The 17,968-nt window shown below is 29.2% G+C and overlaps 2 protein-coding genes across 2 annotated transcripts; both read left to right on the top strand.

The window, feature by feature from the left end:
- The first annotated feature begins 2,911 nt into the window (after positions 1–2,911).
- Positions 2,912–9,542, top strand: LOC129885018 (probable rhamnogalacturonate lyase B). Its single transcript, XM_055959262.1, has 16 exons — positions 2,912–3,006; positions 3,468–3,519; positions 3,646–3,767; positions 3,865–3,918; positions 4,444–4,560; positions 4,725–4,844; positions 4,955–5,090; positions 5,668–5,841; positions 5,939–6,097; positions 6,482–6,588; positions 7,750–7,840; positions 7,944–8,083; positions 8,197–8,358; positions 8,443–8,559; positions 8,936–9,062; positions 9,309–9,542. The coding sequence occupies exons 1-16, from the start codon at positions 2,912–2,914 to the stop codon at positions 9,540–9,542; spliced, it is 2,007 nt and encodes a 668-aa protein (XP_055815237.1).
- Positions 9,543–11,847: 2,305 nt separating this feature from the next.
- LOC129885926 (probable rhamnogalacturonate lyase B) lies at positions 11,848–17,112 on the top strand. Its single transcript, XM_055960414.1, has 14 exons — positions 11,848–11,963; positions 12,059–12,109; positions 12,620–12,736; positions 12,906–13,025; positions 13,146–13,281; positions 13,772–13,945; positions 14,046–14,204; positions 14,664–14,770; positions 15,404–15,494; positions 15,595–15,736; positions 15,843–16,002; positions 16,094–16,210; positions 16,459–16,585; positions 16,876–17,112. The coding sequence occupies exons 1-14, from the start codon at positions 11,848–11,850 to the stop codon at positions 17,110–17,112; spliced, it is 1,854 nt and encodes a 617-aa protein (XP_055816389.1).
- Positions 17,113–17,968: the final 856 nt, after the last annotated feature.

Raw genomic sequence — 17,968 nt, 5'->3', positions numbered from 1 at the left:
CTAAATAAGGTGGAGGTTTTTTTCTTATAAATAAATATTTTTTTCTTAAAAATAATACAATATATTTTACTTTTAATACAATAAATCAAATAGTCATAAATTAAAAAGTAATTACTGCCAACGTAATTTATCTTTAAATCAAACGAACCCTTATTATACCCCATTTTGGATGAGTCCATTAATAATGGATCTGATGGGTACATTTTAATATAAAAGTTTACATGTGTAATGTATTCATTTCAAATCATATAATTAGAAAAAAAATAGTATTATTTTGTGTCTCACACGATGAACAAAAATTATATTAGACTTTTTTTGATTTTCTTTTACAGGTCAATAAACTCAGAATATGTGAATTTAAAAATATAAAATTTAGGTTCACCTACTCGTGAAATAAAAAAAAAATCACAAATCTATAGTCATTTCAATAAAATACAAAATAGTATTTTTTTCCTCCTTTGGAGTGACTCAGATGATTTACCTTGCAATGTTCACAATGAAGGTCTTAAAGTTTGAAATTTCTTGCGATAGCAATAGTTTTGGCCTTTTGAATCAAGTTCGTCGCACATGACTTATCTATCAACATTTACATTTCATATGTAATTTGCACACTATTATACAAAAACATAATTTATCGTATGGAATCCAAAGAATAACGACCGCCGATTTAATGTTTTTTTCCAAAAGATAAGTGTGTCAGTTGGAACCTTTTAATACTTTGGCCGCTAATGAGTGTGTGCCAATTGTCATATCAAAATGTCCAATCTATTTATATGCATAATCTAATGGATTGCAGATTTTATAACAACAAATAAAAATGGGCTATCAGAATAGGGCCCAATTTGCTGAGGCCCTTTCATCCCCTGGCCTGCACTCTATATGACAACAAGACCTCCACTGTCAGAACCATTTTGGAAATTTCCCCCCCAAAAAATATCTTTTTGCTTTTAGATTTACGAAAAATATATCGATAACTAACTTAATTACGAAATGTAGTAGCATTTTAATTTTAAAATGTAATAAAATATATTGTATTGGCGAGTATATATTATCTCTATAGCAGAAATATACATTATTAGCATGTATTGTATTTTTGTGTATACAATATCTTTGCGTAACTATATTCGTGCAAATAATAAGTATATCTGCTATTAAACCACAAACTATCGCTATCTTATGTAATTTTTCAAACTACTACTATTTCAGATAAAATAGAACCTCTATTTATTATGTCAAATAATTTTTTTCCATCATTTTTCAATTTGAACAAAGTGAAGGGGGCTATTTACTATACTAAAATTTGTGATAGCGAAGGGTGGAGGTTGTAAGTAATCCTTCGTTTTTTATTGGAGGTCTCAAATTTAAATAATGAAAATGAGGTAGATGTTTAAGGAGCATGTACCCACAAAATAAAATATTTAACGTAAATCCACAATAATTGAATACTATAAAGTAAATATCGAATATGAAATGAAAATAAAATTAAAGATGAGGCTTTTTTGCACTAAGATTTGTAATTTGATTTGTTGTGATTCTATTATGATCCATTTCTCATGTGCAATAGCCCATTTATCCTTTATATTAGAATTGATATATATATAAATAATTAAAGTTATCTAATGAAGAATTAATTATCTACGTGATTAGTTCTATTCTTTGTCGTTGAGGGTTTGATATTGAGTTGTACGTAATACTAATTTTGTACATGAGATACATGAAGATAATATTATTAGTATTTTAATTTTACTAATTATATAAAAGCATTTCATGTATCGATACGTAGAATATCTGATGCCGATCATATTTCACTGCTGGATTTTAGAGCATATCAACTGACAATAATATGTCACAAAAATCATACTAATTTCACAAATGACCACGATATTTTTGTTTTAAAAAATATATGCTCTCTCTAAAAATATAACCATCAGTTTGTAAGAAAAAGTGACAAGTAAAAAGTCACAATTATAAATCAAAGATGGATTTGAGGAAACCTACAAACCTAATTACTATTCCTCTTTGGGTCAGGCTGGTTGCGTCCATAAAGGTTTATATTCAATAACAAATTCACAAGGCAGTCATTAGAAATTCAACTTATCTAGGATAGTATAAAGTGAAATCTAATTCGATATAATATATTTTAAATATTGAGTTTGATTAAATACGTAATTAATAAGCTATTGAAAAATTTACTGACTCACCCACTTATTAATTCAATCCATTTTAAATTTTTAATTCGTCTAAATTCAGCACGATCCACTCATTTGATACCTCTAATTTTATTCACTCACCAGTATTTATGACCCTTCTGAAATCTATGACTGACAATATTTCATTTTTCTTGAAATGCAGAAAAAATAGGAAAGAAAATCTAATAAAAAAACAATTTAATTGGCATCTCTGTTGGAATACTATTTACTGTTTTTTTTTAAAGGTAAGTTATTGTTATCTATTGATTGACTTTCCTTAAGAAAAGAAATGACTTTTGCTTCTTCCCTTTTAATTGGTCAACTATTATCTCTTTTAAGATTTAGTTCTAAAGGAAAATTATTTAATGTAATGACCAATTTCAAAATTTATATAAAAGCTAATACAGTACAAATATTATATTTTACATATACAAGAGAATAACAAAAGGAATTGTAACTTCATCTATGATTTTTTATTTCCTTCTTTCTGTTATTTTATGGATCAATTTCATAACCCCCCCCCCCCCCCCCTGCGATGACAGTCTTATTAGGGCTAACTTTCATACACCTCGACTAAGAACTCTGTCTACTAAATATGGGATAGATGATAAAAGTTACCAAGTTTTTTTTTTTTTTTTTGGTGTGATTAGATAAATGATTCAAATCCTATATTTCTAATTGTATCTACTGAAGTTTTTTTTTTTTTTTGGAAAATGCAGAAAATGGGGAGATATAAGCAATTAAGTGTACATGTGTTGGAGGTGACTATGGTTGTTTTGTTGTTCTTCGAAGTAGCTGATTGTCATTCTCACAATGGGTAATTCTCTAGTACTTTTATTTAACGGAAAATGGTCAAAATTGTCCTTATATTATTTGTCGATGACTATTTTATCCTCCATTTAGCTATTGAGCAGTTTAAAAAGAATAGAATTTTTTTTGTAACGTTGACACATGGCAGAAAAATTCAATTCTTTTTAGTGTTTCGTTGATTAAAATTTGTAAGAAAGGGCATAAATTCCCTACTTTTGTCACGACAAGGGAATAAAACTCCCCAATTTCTAACAAAGGGCAAAAGTAGGGGCAATTTTGTCCTTACTTCATTTCGATCTCTTAATTTATTTCTCTTGACACAATACACAACATGATTTTCGAAAGTCACGTAACCATTTTTAGTATGATGTATCCTATTTATATAAATAGATATAATTTTCTTACGATTGAGATTCATTTAAATCACGAGCATTCACCTTACTTTGTTATTTTTTGTTGTAAAAACAGGCGAAGATTGACAACAATGCCACCAGTCAAATTGGACATAAGACATAAACAAGTAAACCTACGTTTAGCAAATATTTTTTTATATGTTTAATTACACCTTTTAATTATACGCTAATTAATTTTGTCACCCCTACTCTTCATAGTAGATATAATTAAATTCTGAATTTAAATTTTACAGGTCACGATGAGCAATATATTCTTTAATATTACTTTATCAACACCAGATGGCCACGTCATTGGCGTATCATATGGTGGGGTTCAAAATATACTATCCACCCAAAATGAAGAAACAAATAGAGGGTAATTAATTAGTCTTTAAACTTTGATTAATTATTTAGATTTTTGTTTAATGTTGAAATTATTAATTACTAATAATACTTAACTATGTCTATTTCAGGTATTGGGATATTGTTTGGAATAGCGCTGGACCTCATACAAGTTTTTCACAAAAGTAAGGTTTACCTTCTTGTCTCAAACTAATGTTTGACGGAACGATTAAAAAAAACAGTTTAGTGCACTAAGCTTTCGTTATGAGTGGAGTATGATGAAAGATCGAACCACTATGTAAAGATCTATTATATGTTGTCTTATCTTGTATTTCTTCAAGAGTTCGTTTCATAGTTTGGATCCGTGACATTGTGGATAATTGAAAATCATCATTATCTCCTTTTTTGGGGATATATTTTCACTATTATAAAACGTGAATTTCCAACAAACGTTTATGTTATAACGACGAGTCAAATTCCACTAAAATTTGTTTGTTAGTACTATAGTATTTTTTGTCTGATGCTAACACTACAAGTTCATTTTTGTATTGCGTAGATCTTATTAAAGAAAGAAATGTTCTCTATCAAGGATTTGTCATTCACAAAGTTGAACCCGAGACTTATTATGGTTAAAGATAGAAGGATCCTTTCTATACGAAAGTAAAAAAAAAATTGAAAATTTAAGTCCAATATACTTTTGGTTTTTGCAGGTTTAAGGGAACAAGTTTTGAGGTTATAATTAACAATGAAAACCAGGCAGAACTTTCATTTAAAAGAACATGGAATGCTTCTCAATCAAATGAACCTCCCTTAAACATCGATAAAAGGTAATTATTTCTTTTTTTAGAATTATATTTTTAAGTGATTCTGATAGCGTGAAAGTAGTGATTGTCAGAACGTATGCTTAAACTTCTTTATAATAAAGTTGTTTCTTTAGATATCGTTTGATCGCAATGGTAAAATATATTGATATATAGAGAATTAATTTCAGGTTTATAATACTGCGCGATACACCAGGATTTTATACGTATTCGATCGTTGAACGTTTAGAAGGATGGCCAATTTCGTATATACAAAATATCAGGCTTGTGTTCCGGCTTCAAACAAACATGTATGTATTTTTTTTCAATCTAAAATTTGTCAATCATTAATGATAAATATATATATTTTTTCAAAATATAAAATATATAGTATATTGAAATTGCATATTAATGTATATAGGTTTAATTACATGGCTGTTTCTGATAAGAGGCAACGTATCATGCCAACAGATATGGATCGAATGAAAGGCAAAGTTCTTGACTACAAAGAAGCTGTTCTTCTGACTAATCCGACTAATCCAGATTTAAAAGGCGAGGTACGATCCTATATATAATTAGTATAAACTTACAAATCGATTAATTATTTATATTTGTGTCACGTAAATCCAATTTAAAAAGACACACTCTCTATCAATTTTCTTTTTATATGCCCATTGCTCGAATGTCCCAAGACCTATAGTCAAAAGCGAATTTAGAAAATAAACTTGAAGAATTAATGTGTTAGAATTTTGTATTTCTTTGACTCATATATAGGATTTTTGAGATGAAGAGAGCTGAATTCGTAGCTAGTCCTACATACCAGTCTGGAGCTGGCATGTGAAGTATAGATTCAACAGAGTTCAGTAGTGTTGATTCAAATCTTGTATATTTGTTGAGAAATTAACTCAATATGTATATATGATTCACTTCAGAACCCGAGCTTCAAATTCAAAATTCATAAACTTTAAATATTGATTTTACTTTTGACTATATATTTATCATTAACTTTGATTAAGGGTGGAGAGATATGATCGTATCCATCATGTCACAATTTTTGATGGTAACGAACTAACGATAGTCGATAACATGAATATAAGATCACTTTTATCATGATTTTTTCACCTAATTATGCAGGTTGATGACAAGTATTTCTATGCAAATAATGATAATGATGGTAAAGTTTATGGATGGATTAGTACTACTAATCCTCCATTAGGATTTTGGATGATTAATCCAAGCAATGAATATCGTGTTGGAGGACCTCTTAAACAAGACCTTACTACACATGTTGGTCCAACTATACTTAGTGTAAGTCATTAATTAATTAATTTTATTACTTACTCAATTAAATTATAATATATAATGCAACTTGTTATTAACTTTCTTATTTATTCATAATTGCAAGGTATTTGTGAGTACACATTATGCTGGAGAGGATTTAGCAATTAAATTTAAACATGGAGAATCATGGAAAAAAGTAATTGGTCCTGTTTTTGTGTATCTAAATTCAGATGCTGCAGCTAAGGCAAATCCTTCCATACTGTGGAATGATGCAAAGAAAAGAGTACGTATTGAGTTTTTACTAATATTTATTCTTCCGGTTTCAGTTTACGTGTCTTACTCTTTTTATAGTCCAATTTTTAATAATAACATTTCACGTGATCCAGTTATTAAGGTATTGTCTGCTTTGAATCTAGGCATTTCATACAGATTTGTCCCTTGGGATTTAACCCAAAAGACAACCTAGTTCAACCGTTAATTTTGAACTCGTTTTTGTAATAAGTTCCTAACTTTGTTCTTCCACTATACTTTGATGTGGGATTCAATTAAGGTGTTATATATGTGCACTCTTTCTTCAGAGGCTTATCTTCTATCATGGGCGTCACATTTTAATACATTATACATATTTCACAAACTTTGTGCCCAATCACATTAACAAAATATACAGATGAATCAAGAAGCTGCAAGTTGGCCTTATGAATTTCCAGTTTCAAAAGACTACATCAAATCTAATCAAAGAGGAACTGTTAGAGGCCAACTATTTGTTAATGACGGGTACGTCTTTTTTATTTGTGATATTACACTGAACATATTATTAATGTTGTAGTAATATCTATAATCAAAATAATATTACTTAAGCATCACCGTTAAAAGATAGAGTTACATTTACGTACCATTAGTGCCAATATTGGCATGTTGGGAACAATGAAAGAAATAACTGATTAGTCTTTCTACTGTAGGTATTATTTTTTTCCTTTCAAAAAAGGCTAAAGTTGCAAAAATAAAAGCTTGAATACCACTTGTAAATAATCCAAGGAGCATGACAGGTATAGGAACTACTAAGGGTACTAAAGAAACAAGAACAACAACTACTAATTCATCAGCTAAGATATTCCCGAAAAGTCAAAAACTCAGTGATAAAGGTTTTGTGAAATCTTGCATTGACACGATCAATACTACTATCGGAGTGAAACAAGGGATCTAAAGAAGAAGAGAGGCTAGACTATATTAGTAACAAGCAAACCTTGTATATAATGACTGGACCTTGGATTAGATTGGAGAGCCCGATAGGAAATCGAAATAGTTAGACTCCAAGCGCGATTTTGATTCTAAATTAGATTTTTTTTTTTCTAAAGAAAGACTACCCACTTCGAGACATTTCAACAATTGTGATAGTCCTAGGATGGACACTATTGTTAGCTAGCGGGGACGGACTTTCCTATGGCAGTAAGAGGCCTCTTAATTACGATCGTTCCATCTCTATATCATTAACTAGTATTCAGGTGTGGTTTTGAATCTAATTTGATGGGGAAAATTATCAAAATGAATTTTAACTTATCTACCGTGGTTCGTTTAGGACCATCATAATATATATAATGTTTAAGAGAATGATCATTGATGTAAGCGATCCCAAAAGTTTATTAATGCTTTGGTCTTTAGCCTCAAAGTCTACCTACACTCTAATCTTAGTTATACTAGGTCGAGTTCTATAATATGTAGCCAATATCCATAATACGAGGAGTCCCAATTAGACCTAGGACTCATTTGACATAATCTATAGCCATACACGTGTCCTAACTAGTTGAGATTTAATTATAAAGTAGTTATTCAGGTAGAAATTCTTAATATCAGAATAAATTAAGCTAATATCATGAATATAAATGATTCATATAACCAATTTAATTGATTAATATTTTTGTGTTTTTGTTGTATAAGGTTTATCAGTAAACATAATGTGGCAGCATCCAATGCTTATATAGGATTAGGGCCACCAGGAGAAGCTGGATCTTGGCAAAGAGAAAACAAGGTAGGGTTAATTATATGATTTATAAAAGAAATTGAAGAATTCTTTAATTTTATAGGTTTATTAATCTTTTTTTTATTGTCTTATTTCGTTTTATAATTTCCAGGGTTATCAGTTTTGGACTAAAACGGATGGTAACGGAAATTTCATCATAGAAAATGTCATATTCGGTACATATAACTTGTATGCGACAGTTCCAGAAATTATTGGGGATTACAAATATACTTCAAATATAAAAGTTACTCCAGATTAATTTTACTTTCCTACTTAATTACTTAATTACTCATTTGTTCTTATATCTTAACTCAACACAATAGTTTCTAATCATTTTTTTTATAATATTTTGTGTACCAAAATATAGGTTCAAATATTAGATTAGGTACTTTGATTTATAAACCTCCAAGAAATGGACCTACAATTTGGGAAATTGGTGTACCAGATAGAACTGCTGTTGAATTTTTTATTCCAGCTCCACCTTCACAATTCAAAGTTCACAAATACAAAAATAATTCTGAATCAATGTAAGTTCCAAAAATATATATATTAAAATTTTAATTAATTGTAAGAAAAATTATTGTTTATTTACTCTATATTTTGATTTGCAGATTTAGACAATATGGTTTGTGGGAACAATATAGTGTTTTGTATCCTAAAAATGATCTTGTCTACAAGGTTGGGACTAGCAATTACTCAAGAGATTGGTTTTATGCTCATGTTACTAGGTAAAACTCATTTACACAGTTAAATCTCTTTATAATAACGTCATTTGTTTCGATATATTTTGGTTGCTATAGTAAATTGTTGTTATATACAGAACATAACATGAAAGATCAGTTCCATAAAGAGCGTAACATGATTGTTTTTATAAAGAGTTATTATAAAGAATGATTATTAATTAATAATAAAAAGGTCAGACTATATATACCTTTTTTTTTTACAATCATTAGATAAAATGTAAGGTAAGACTGCTTACAATAGAGCCCTTCCCCGCACCCTGCGCATAGCGGGAGCTTTAGTGCACTGAACTGCTATTTTTAATCATTAGATAAAATATTTTAATAACAAATTAACTGGTGGATTTTTTATTTTTTTTTGCAGGAATATAGGAAATAAAACATATAAAGCTACGACATGGAAAATTATATTTAACCTTGCCAATGTTAATAATGCCTCAAATTACACTCTCCAATTGGCTCTTGCTGCAGCTCATGAAGCTGATCTACACGTATGTATTTATATCCTTTTTAATTGCTTAACTTATTATTTCGAATATGTGTGATATTATTCGGACTTTTAAAAAAATATCATTTGTATGTTAACATTTTAAAAATATACGTATGTTATCATTATTGGAGAGTTCGAGCAATACAGAACATATTATATCTCTAACTAGAAAACATAACTAGCCAAAGCTTATTCTATATGGCTTACACAATATGAAAATTAATTTTTTGATTGTTTTTTTCTTAAGGTTCGTGTCAACGATGAAAAAGCGCAAGAACCTTATTTTTCGACAGGATATATAGGGGGAAATAATGCAATTGCAAGACATGGAATTCATGGATTATATTATCTTTATAGCATTGGAATACAAGGCAAATTGTTTGTCAAAGGAACAAACACAATTTTTCTAACACAAACAATGGCTCTCTCCCCTTATGAAGGTGTAATGTATGATTATATTCGTCTTGAAGGACCTCATTAGTAATAAGATGGTTATTTTTTTCCATTTATTTGTCTTTTTTTTAAAATTATTATAGACGCTATATTTAAAAGTGAAAAATGACAAGGTCTATAAGAGTCGGAATAAAATAAAAAAACGAAAAGTGAATTAACTTATATAGGATATAGAACGAAGTTCGATATGATATATTTTAACTAATGATATTCATTATTGTTACTATTTATTAACAATATGAGATGCACCTTCGTCAGCTCATAGACTCATGTGAACTCATGGTAAATTACTTGGCTTAATTACCATTCAATTACACATATACAATAATGATGATATAACCACCATTTTTATAACTCACAACTCCGTATAGTCATCACAAAATATAAACTTCTCTAAGATCATCAAATAACTTCAATCACAACATATTGCACAGTTATCATTACAGAGGTAGTAAAATTAGTCCATAAAAATATTATTCGTCTAATCTATTTAAATTTGACAAGTTATTGATTCATCCATTTATTAGATTAGGTCATTTAAGCCCACTGAAATTAGTTTCATTTGTGGCCAAAATTGACTCATGAGAAATTTCGTTAAAATATATATATATTTTTTTTACTTTCTTTGACATGTTATATCCAACTATAATTTTTTTTTATTAGATACTAAAAAGTTATAAAACTACAAACAAAGAAATTGAAATTTAGTTAGCAGGTTGGATTATGATTCGCTTATCAATCCATTTCAGCCCAAATAAATATTGACCTGTCAATCTGTCATTTATTAACTCGGTCCATTTTGATTCGTCCAAATTCTCGCCTATTTGACCCCTCTTAATTTACTCATTCACTAGTATTTATGAAAGCTCACTTTTTGAAATCCATGAACCGGCAATATTTTATTCTTTTTGAAATGCAGAACATATTAAAAAGGAAATCTATGAAAAAATTAATTTGGCATCTTATTGGAATACTATTTAGTATGTACTGTTGTTTTTAAGGTAAATTATTGTTAACTATTAGTTGACTTTCCTTAATAAAAGATATGACTTTTGTTTCTTCCATTTTCATTGGCCAACTATAATCTCTTTTAAGATTTAGCAAAAAGGAAATTATTTAATTTAATGACCAATTTCAAAACTTATATAAAAGCTTAATATAGTACAAATATCATATTGCATATACAGAAGATTAGCAAATTAGAGGTATGTAACTTCTTCTCTGATTTTTTTTTCTTTCACTTTGATATTCTATGGATCAATTTCCATGTTTTTTTTCCCCGATGATGATGATATCCGGGCTAGCTTTCTTACATTCCGATTATTATATCATTATCGAATAACTCTGTTCATTAGGATTCAATAGACGATAAGAATCACCTAGTAATTTTTTTTCGCGATGTTATCAAATCCTATATTTTTAATTGAATCTGTTAAAGATTTATTTATTTTTAATAGTGAAAATGCAGAAAATGGGGAGATATAAGCAATTAAGTGTACATGTGTTGGAGGTGGCCATTGTGGCTTTGTTGTTCTTCGTTGTAGCTGATTGTCATTCTCACAATGGGTAAGTCTCTGTTACTTCTATTTGACGGAAAAGGGTCAAAATTGCTCCTGTACTATTTATCGAGGAACATTTTTGTCTTCCGTTAAAAAATGAGGGTTTTAGAATAAGATCTTTTGTTTGTTTGTAATGTTGACATATGATAGAAAATTCTGATTTTTTTAATTATAGTTTCGTTAATTGAAATCCGTACTTTTATCACGACATATCTAATGGAGGGAAAAAGTAGGGCAATTTTGGCACAATAAACAAAATGACTTTCGAGAGTCACATAACCCCTTTTAGTATAATGTATAATGTAAGAGATCAATTGCGGAATTGATTTCGAAATTGGACTCCAATAGTAGTTGTTGCACTTATTCCTAACATATGATTACATAAAGATCTATTGTTAAAAGTACATTTGAGTCGAGTCGAGTGAATTTTCTTATAATTTTTTTTTAATCTTACATATTTTAAGGAGATTCAATTATTTATATATATGTCAAAAGAAGTTATTTATGCCTATTTATCTTATATACTTTTTGTTCGAATGAGATTCAAATAAATTACGAACATTCAACTAACTTTGTTATTTCTTTGTCTTAAAAACAGGCGAAGATTGACAACAATATCAACACTCAAATTGGACATACAACCTAAACAAGTATAAGTTCACACCTTTTAATTAGATCTAAGTATAAGATAGACATAATATATATGCAGTAAATAATTTTGTCATCCCTACTTATAGCAGATATAAATTTAGAATTTAAATTTTATAGGTAACGATGAGCAATGGCATCCTTAATATTACTTTATCAAAACCAGAAGGTGAAGTCACTGGCGTATCATATGGCGGGGTCCAAAATCTACTATCCACCCAAAATGTAGAAACCAATAGAGGGTAAATTAATTAATCTATAAACTTCGATTAATTATTTAAATTTTTCTTTAATGTAGAAATTAATTACTAATAATACTTAATTATGTCTATTTCAGGTATTGGGATATTATGTGGAATAACACTGGACCTCATACAATTCGAAAAAAGTAAGTTTTACCTTCTTGTCTCAAATTAATGTTTGGCGAATCAAATATAAGAATTTATTGTATACAATTTTACTCTGCATTTGTACAAGAGTCTTGTTTCATAGCTTGAATACTTAACCTCTTGGACAATCGGAAATCATTATTATCTCTTTTTTGAATATGTTTTCACTATTAAAAAATGTGAATTTGCAACAGACGTTTACATTAGAACGACGAGTCGGAAATTTCATCGAATTTCTTTTCACAAGACAAATTTCTGACGGAATGTATTGAAAATTTGTGTTTGTTAGTACAATAGTATCTTAAAGTCTGATAATCATTGACACTATTAGCTCAGATTTGTGTTGTGTAGAGCTCATTAATTAAAGAAAGAAATTAAATGTTCTTTATCAGGGGTTTGTCATTCACATGACATGAATCCGACACTTATGATGATTAAGGACGAAAGGATTCTATTCATACAACAGTAAAAAGTTTAAAATTAAGTCCAATATACTTTTGGTTTTGCAGGATGTCGGGAACAAGTTTTGAGGTAATAATTGATAATGAAAACCAGACAGAAATTTCATTTAAAAGAACATGGAATGTTTCTCAATCAGATGAACCTCCCTTGAACATTGATAAAAGGTAAGTATTTTCTTTTTTTCAAAATTATATTTTAGGTGACTCTCATATTGTGTGAAAATAATGTTGCATTATCAGATTATACGATCAAACTTCTTTATAATGACGTTGTTTCTCTAGATATCTTTTACCCGTCATACCAAAATACTGATATATAAAGAATTAATTTCAGATTTATAATGCTACGTGATACACCGGGATTTTATACGTATTCGATTGTTGAACGTTTAGAAGGATGGCCAATTTCGTGTATACAAAATCTCAGGATTGTGTTCAAGCTTCAAGAAAACATGTACGTATTTTTTTTATGTCTAAAATAATTTCTCATCATCAATGAAAAAGATATTTCTTTAAATTTGAATTGGATAAAATAAATATATAATATATTGGAATTGCATATTTATGTATATAGGTTTCATTACATGGCTGTTTCTGATGAGAGGCAACGTGTCATGCCAACATCGGTGGATCGAAGCAAAGGCCAAGTTCTTGACTACAAAGAAGCTGTTCTTCTCACTAATCCGACTAATCCAGATTTAAAAGGAGAGGTACGATTTTATAATTAGTATAAACTTACATACCCAACCAAATCGTTTTCACACATTGTAAGTCTGAGTAAAGGGGAAGTGCTTCGTGTAAGGATGACTTTTTATATTCTTGAATGTCTCAAGAAGTATAATCAGAGGCAAATTTAGAAAATAAACTTTATGAGTTCAGGGATACTAGTACTATATACAAGCCAGGAGCTAGTATGAGAAGTACGGATTCAATAGAACTCAGTAACATTGATTCAAGTCTTGTATATTTATTAAGAAATTAACTGAATTTTTACATATATTCCAACTTCAAATTCAGAATTCATAAACTTCTTTCCTGATTTTGCCATTAACTATACAATATACATCCACAAGTGCTTCAGATTAGGGGTGGAGAGATATTGATCATATATTCATCCCGTCATAATTTTTGATGGTAACGATTGTCGATAACAATACAATAAGACTTTTATCATTATTTTTTTTCGACCTAATTATGCAGGTGGATGACAAGTATTTCTATTCAAATGATAATAAAGATGGTAAAGTTTATGGATGGGTTAGTACTACTAATCCTCCATTAGGATTTTGGATGATTAATCCAAGCAATGAATATCGTACTGGAGGACCTTTTAGACAAGACCTTACTACACATGTTGGTCCAACTGTACTTAGTGTAAGTCATTAATTAATTAATTACTCAATTATATTATATTATATTATATTATATAATATGCAATTTGTTATTAACTTTCTTATTTATTCATAATTACAAGGTATTTGTGAGTACACATTATGCTGGAGAGGATTTAGCAATTAAATTTCAACATGGAGAATCATGGAAAAAAGTAATTGGTCCTGTTTTTGTGCATCTAAATTCAGATGCTGCAGCTAAGGCAAATCCTTCCATACTGTGGAATGATGCAAAGAAAAGAGTATGCATTGAGTTTTTACTAATTTTTATTCTTCTGATTTCAGTTTACATGTCTTACTCTTTTTATAGTCCATTTTTTTAATTAAAAAAAATCCTCTATCTATATTTAGTGCTCTCTTTTAACTCCAACATTAAACATGACATGTTTATAAGAGCACAAAAGTCAAGAGTATTTATGTAACAATCTTTGTCCAACTGTCAAGGTATTATCCTATTTGGGCCTAGTCCCACATAGATTTGTATTGGATTTTAACCCAAAAGATAGTCTCAACAATTACTTTTGAACTCATTTTTATAAGGTTCCTAACTTTTTTCCTCCCATCCGATGTGGGATTCGTTTAAAGTGTAGCGTGCACTCTTTCTTCAGAGGCTTGCCTTCTATCGTGGGCGTTACATTTTAATACATTATACATATTTCGTGAAGTAACTTCGTGCCTAATCACATTAACCAAATTTACAGATGAATCAAGAAGCTGCAAGTTGGCCTTATGAATTTCCAGTTTCAAAAGACTACATCAAATCTAATCAAAGAGGAACTGTTAGAGGCAAGCTATTTGTTAGTGACAGGTACATCTTTTTCCATATATATATATATATACATGTTCATCCCTTAGTTAGCTAGCGGGGGCAGGCTTTCCTATGGTAGTTCCGCTTCGGCCTCTTAATGGTCGTCCCATCTGATCATGATTTGGCTACATCATTTACAAGTATTTAGGTGTGCTTGGGAATCTAATTTGATGGGGAAAATTATCAAAAGAACTTTAACGTACGTACCTTTATTCCGGGCTTTCGATTCGAAAAAATATGGTGCGGGTTCATCTCTCTCAACCAGTTCAGGGTTTTGATCCTTAATAATATATAACGTTTACTAAAAATGGTACGCGATCCCAAAAGATTATTAACGGTTTAGCCTCAAAGTCTCCATGTACTTGAGTTCTATAATATGCAGCCAATATTCCTAATATGAGGAGTCTCGATAAGACCTAAGATTCGTTTGACATAATCTATAGCCATACACATCTATAGTAAGACAGTCCTGACTAGTTGAGATTAAAGGTAGTTATCCATGTAGAAATACTTAATATCAGAATAAATGAAGTTAAGATATCGTGAACATAAATGATTCATATAATCGATTTAACTAATTTGAGATTGAAGCATAGTCGATTGATTATTATTTTTGTGTTTTTGTTTTATAAGTTTTATCAGTAAACATATTGTGCCAGCATCAAATGCTTATATAGGATTAGGGCCACCAGGAGATGCTGGATCTTGGCAAAGAGAAAATAAAGTAAGGTTAATTATATGATTTATAAAAAAAAAATTGAAGAATATTTTAATTATAAAGATTTATTAATCTTTTTTATTTCATTTCTTTTTATAATCTCCAGGGTTATCAGTTTTGGACTAAAGCGGATGGTAACGGAAATTTCATTATAGACAATGTCATATTCGGTACATATAACTTGTATGCGACAGTTCCAAGAATTATTGGGGATTACAAATACACTTCAAACATAAAAGTTACTCCAGGTTAATTTTACCTTTTTTACTTAATTACTCATTTGTTATTTTTTCTTAACTCTACACAATAGTTTGTAATAATTTTTTTTGTAATATTTTGTGTACCAAAATATAGGTTCAAATATTAAATTAGGTACTTTGATTTATAAACCTCCAAGAAATGGAGCTACAATTTGGGAAATTGGTGTACCAGATAGAACTGCTGCTGAATTTTTTATTCCAACTCCACCTCCACAATTCAAAGTTCACAAATACAAAAATAATTCTGAATCAATGTAAGTTCCAAAAATATACTTGCTATATATTTTATAATTTTTAATTAACTGTAAAATAATTGTTGTTTATTTAATCTATTTTGGTTTGCAGATTTAGACAATATGGTTTGTGGAAACAATATAGTGTTTTGTATCCTAAAATTGATCTTGTCTACAATGTTGAGACTAGCAAATATTCAAGAGATTGGTTTTTTGCTCATGTTACTAGGTACACTCATATATATACCGTGAAACTTCTTTATAATAATGTCGTTTGTTTTGATATTTTTTGATTGTGCAGAAGATGTAATGATTATTATAATGAAATGTTGTTATAAAAGCCATATTAATTATTATAAAGAGGTTTGATGGTATATAACACCCCCACCCCCCTTTTTCTTTTTCTTTTTCTTTTTTTTAACAATCACTAAATAAAATTTGTTATTAACAAAAAATTTCGTGGATTTTTTTTTGCAGGAATATAGGAAACAACTCATATGAAGCTACTACATGGAAAATTATATTTAACCTTGCCAATGTTAATAATGCCTCAAATTACACTCTTCAATTGGCTCTTGCTGCAGCTCAACAAGCTGAACTACAAGTATGTATTTATTTGTATACCCTTTTCGATTACTTGACTTATTATTTCGAATATATGTTAGGTTTCTTGGGCTCCTTAAAAATATTATTTGATTTGTATTGAATTCTTCAAAAGTTATGCAGTTTTGGACAATCTGACAGGAGTGTGATAACATTTAAAATAGTGCGAGCAATACATGTGTGTATATCATAATATGATACACAAAATACTATGTCTCTAACTAAAACTAACGTGACTAGATGAATTTTATTTGATATGACTTACATGGATCTTTTTTTTTCTTTCTTAAGGTTCGTGTCAACGATGAAAAAGTGCAAAAGCCTCATTTTACAACAGGATATATAGGGGGAAGCAATGCAATTGCAAGACATGGAATTCATGGATTATATTGGCTTTATAGCATTGGAATACAAGGCAAATTGCTTGTCAAAGGAACAAACACAATTTTTCTTACACAAACAATGGCTCTTAGCCCATACCAAGGAGTAATGTATGATTATATTCGTTTTGAAGGACCTCATCAGTAATAAGAAGATTATTTTAATTTATTCAATTCATTATCTTGTTGTTTGTTTGTTATTATAGACGTTATATTTAAAAGCAAAAACACAAAAGGAATGATAAGGTAGTATTTGTTAAAAGAGGAAAGTGATTCCTGCCAGAATTTTTTTCATTCTAAAGGCTCGAACTGAGATCACTAGTTAAATTAAAGATAGAAGCATCCGATTCTCTTATCCATCCCATCACATTTGGTAACTCGTACTTGATTAATTTGTTGAGGAGAAGGACAATAGTAAATCATTTGAGGTATTAAATTGATGCATCATTTTCATAAAGTTTTTTAAAAAAAGTAATGTAACTAAAACTGAAAGCAAAAGAAAAAAAAATACTACATAAACCAAAAGAAAAAAGTCATAAAACATGTCACAACAAATTGTTAGCTAATTTACCATTCGAAACTTGCAAGCCAACCAACAATTCAACTACCAAAAATCTTAACAAATTGTTTTCACTTCTTGCTTCATCTGAAAACAATATAGTATAATATAATATAAAATTAACTACCTATTTAGAAAATAAGCATTTTAATTTGTGCACACTAAAAACTAATATGAAAGATATCTTTTATAATCGGATACACTAGATCGAATTAAATTAAAATATACATATTACGTGGCTGAAAAAAATTCTATAATATAACAAGAACTTCCTCTGGCCCATTTTACTTGTCATATTTTCCCTATACGCCATTTTAAAAAATACTAATTTAAAGTGTAATTTGACTAAATTATCCTTAATTACTCTTTGATTAAATTTATATTAGTATCTTTTTTCACTTCATTATTAATAATATCAATCTCTAGAGTAAAGATGAAAATAAAT

The sequence above is a fragment of the Solanum dulcamara genome, chromosome 1 (assembly GCF_947179165.1).
Source record: "Solanum dulcamara chromosome 1, daSolDulc1.2, whole genome shotgun sequence".
In the NCBI taxonomy this organism is placed as follows: Eukaryota; Viridiplantae; Streptophyta; class Magnoliopsida; order Solanales; family Solanaceae; genus Solanum; species Solanum dulcamara.
Note: the sequence above shows the minus strand (reverse complement) of the source record. Positions and strands in the feature narration are given on the sequence as shown.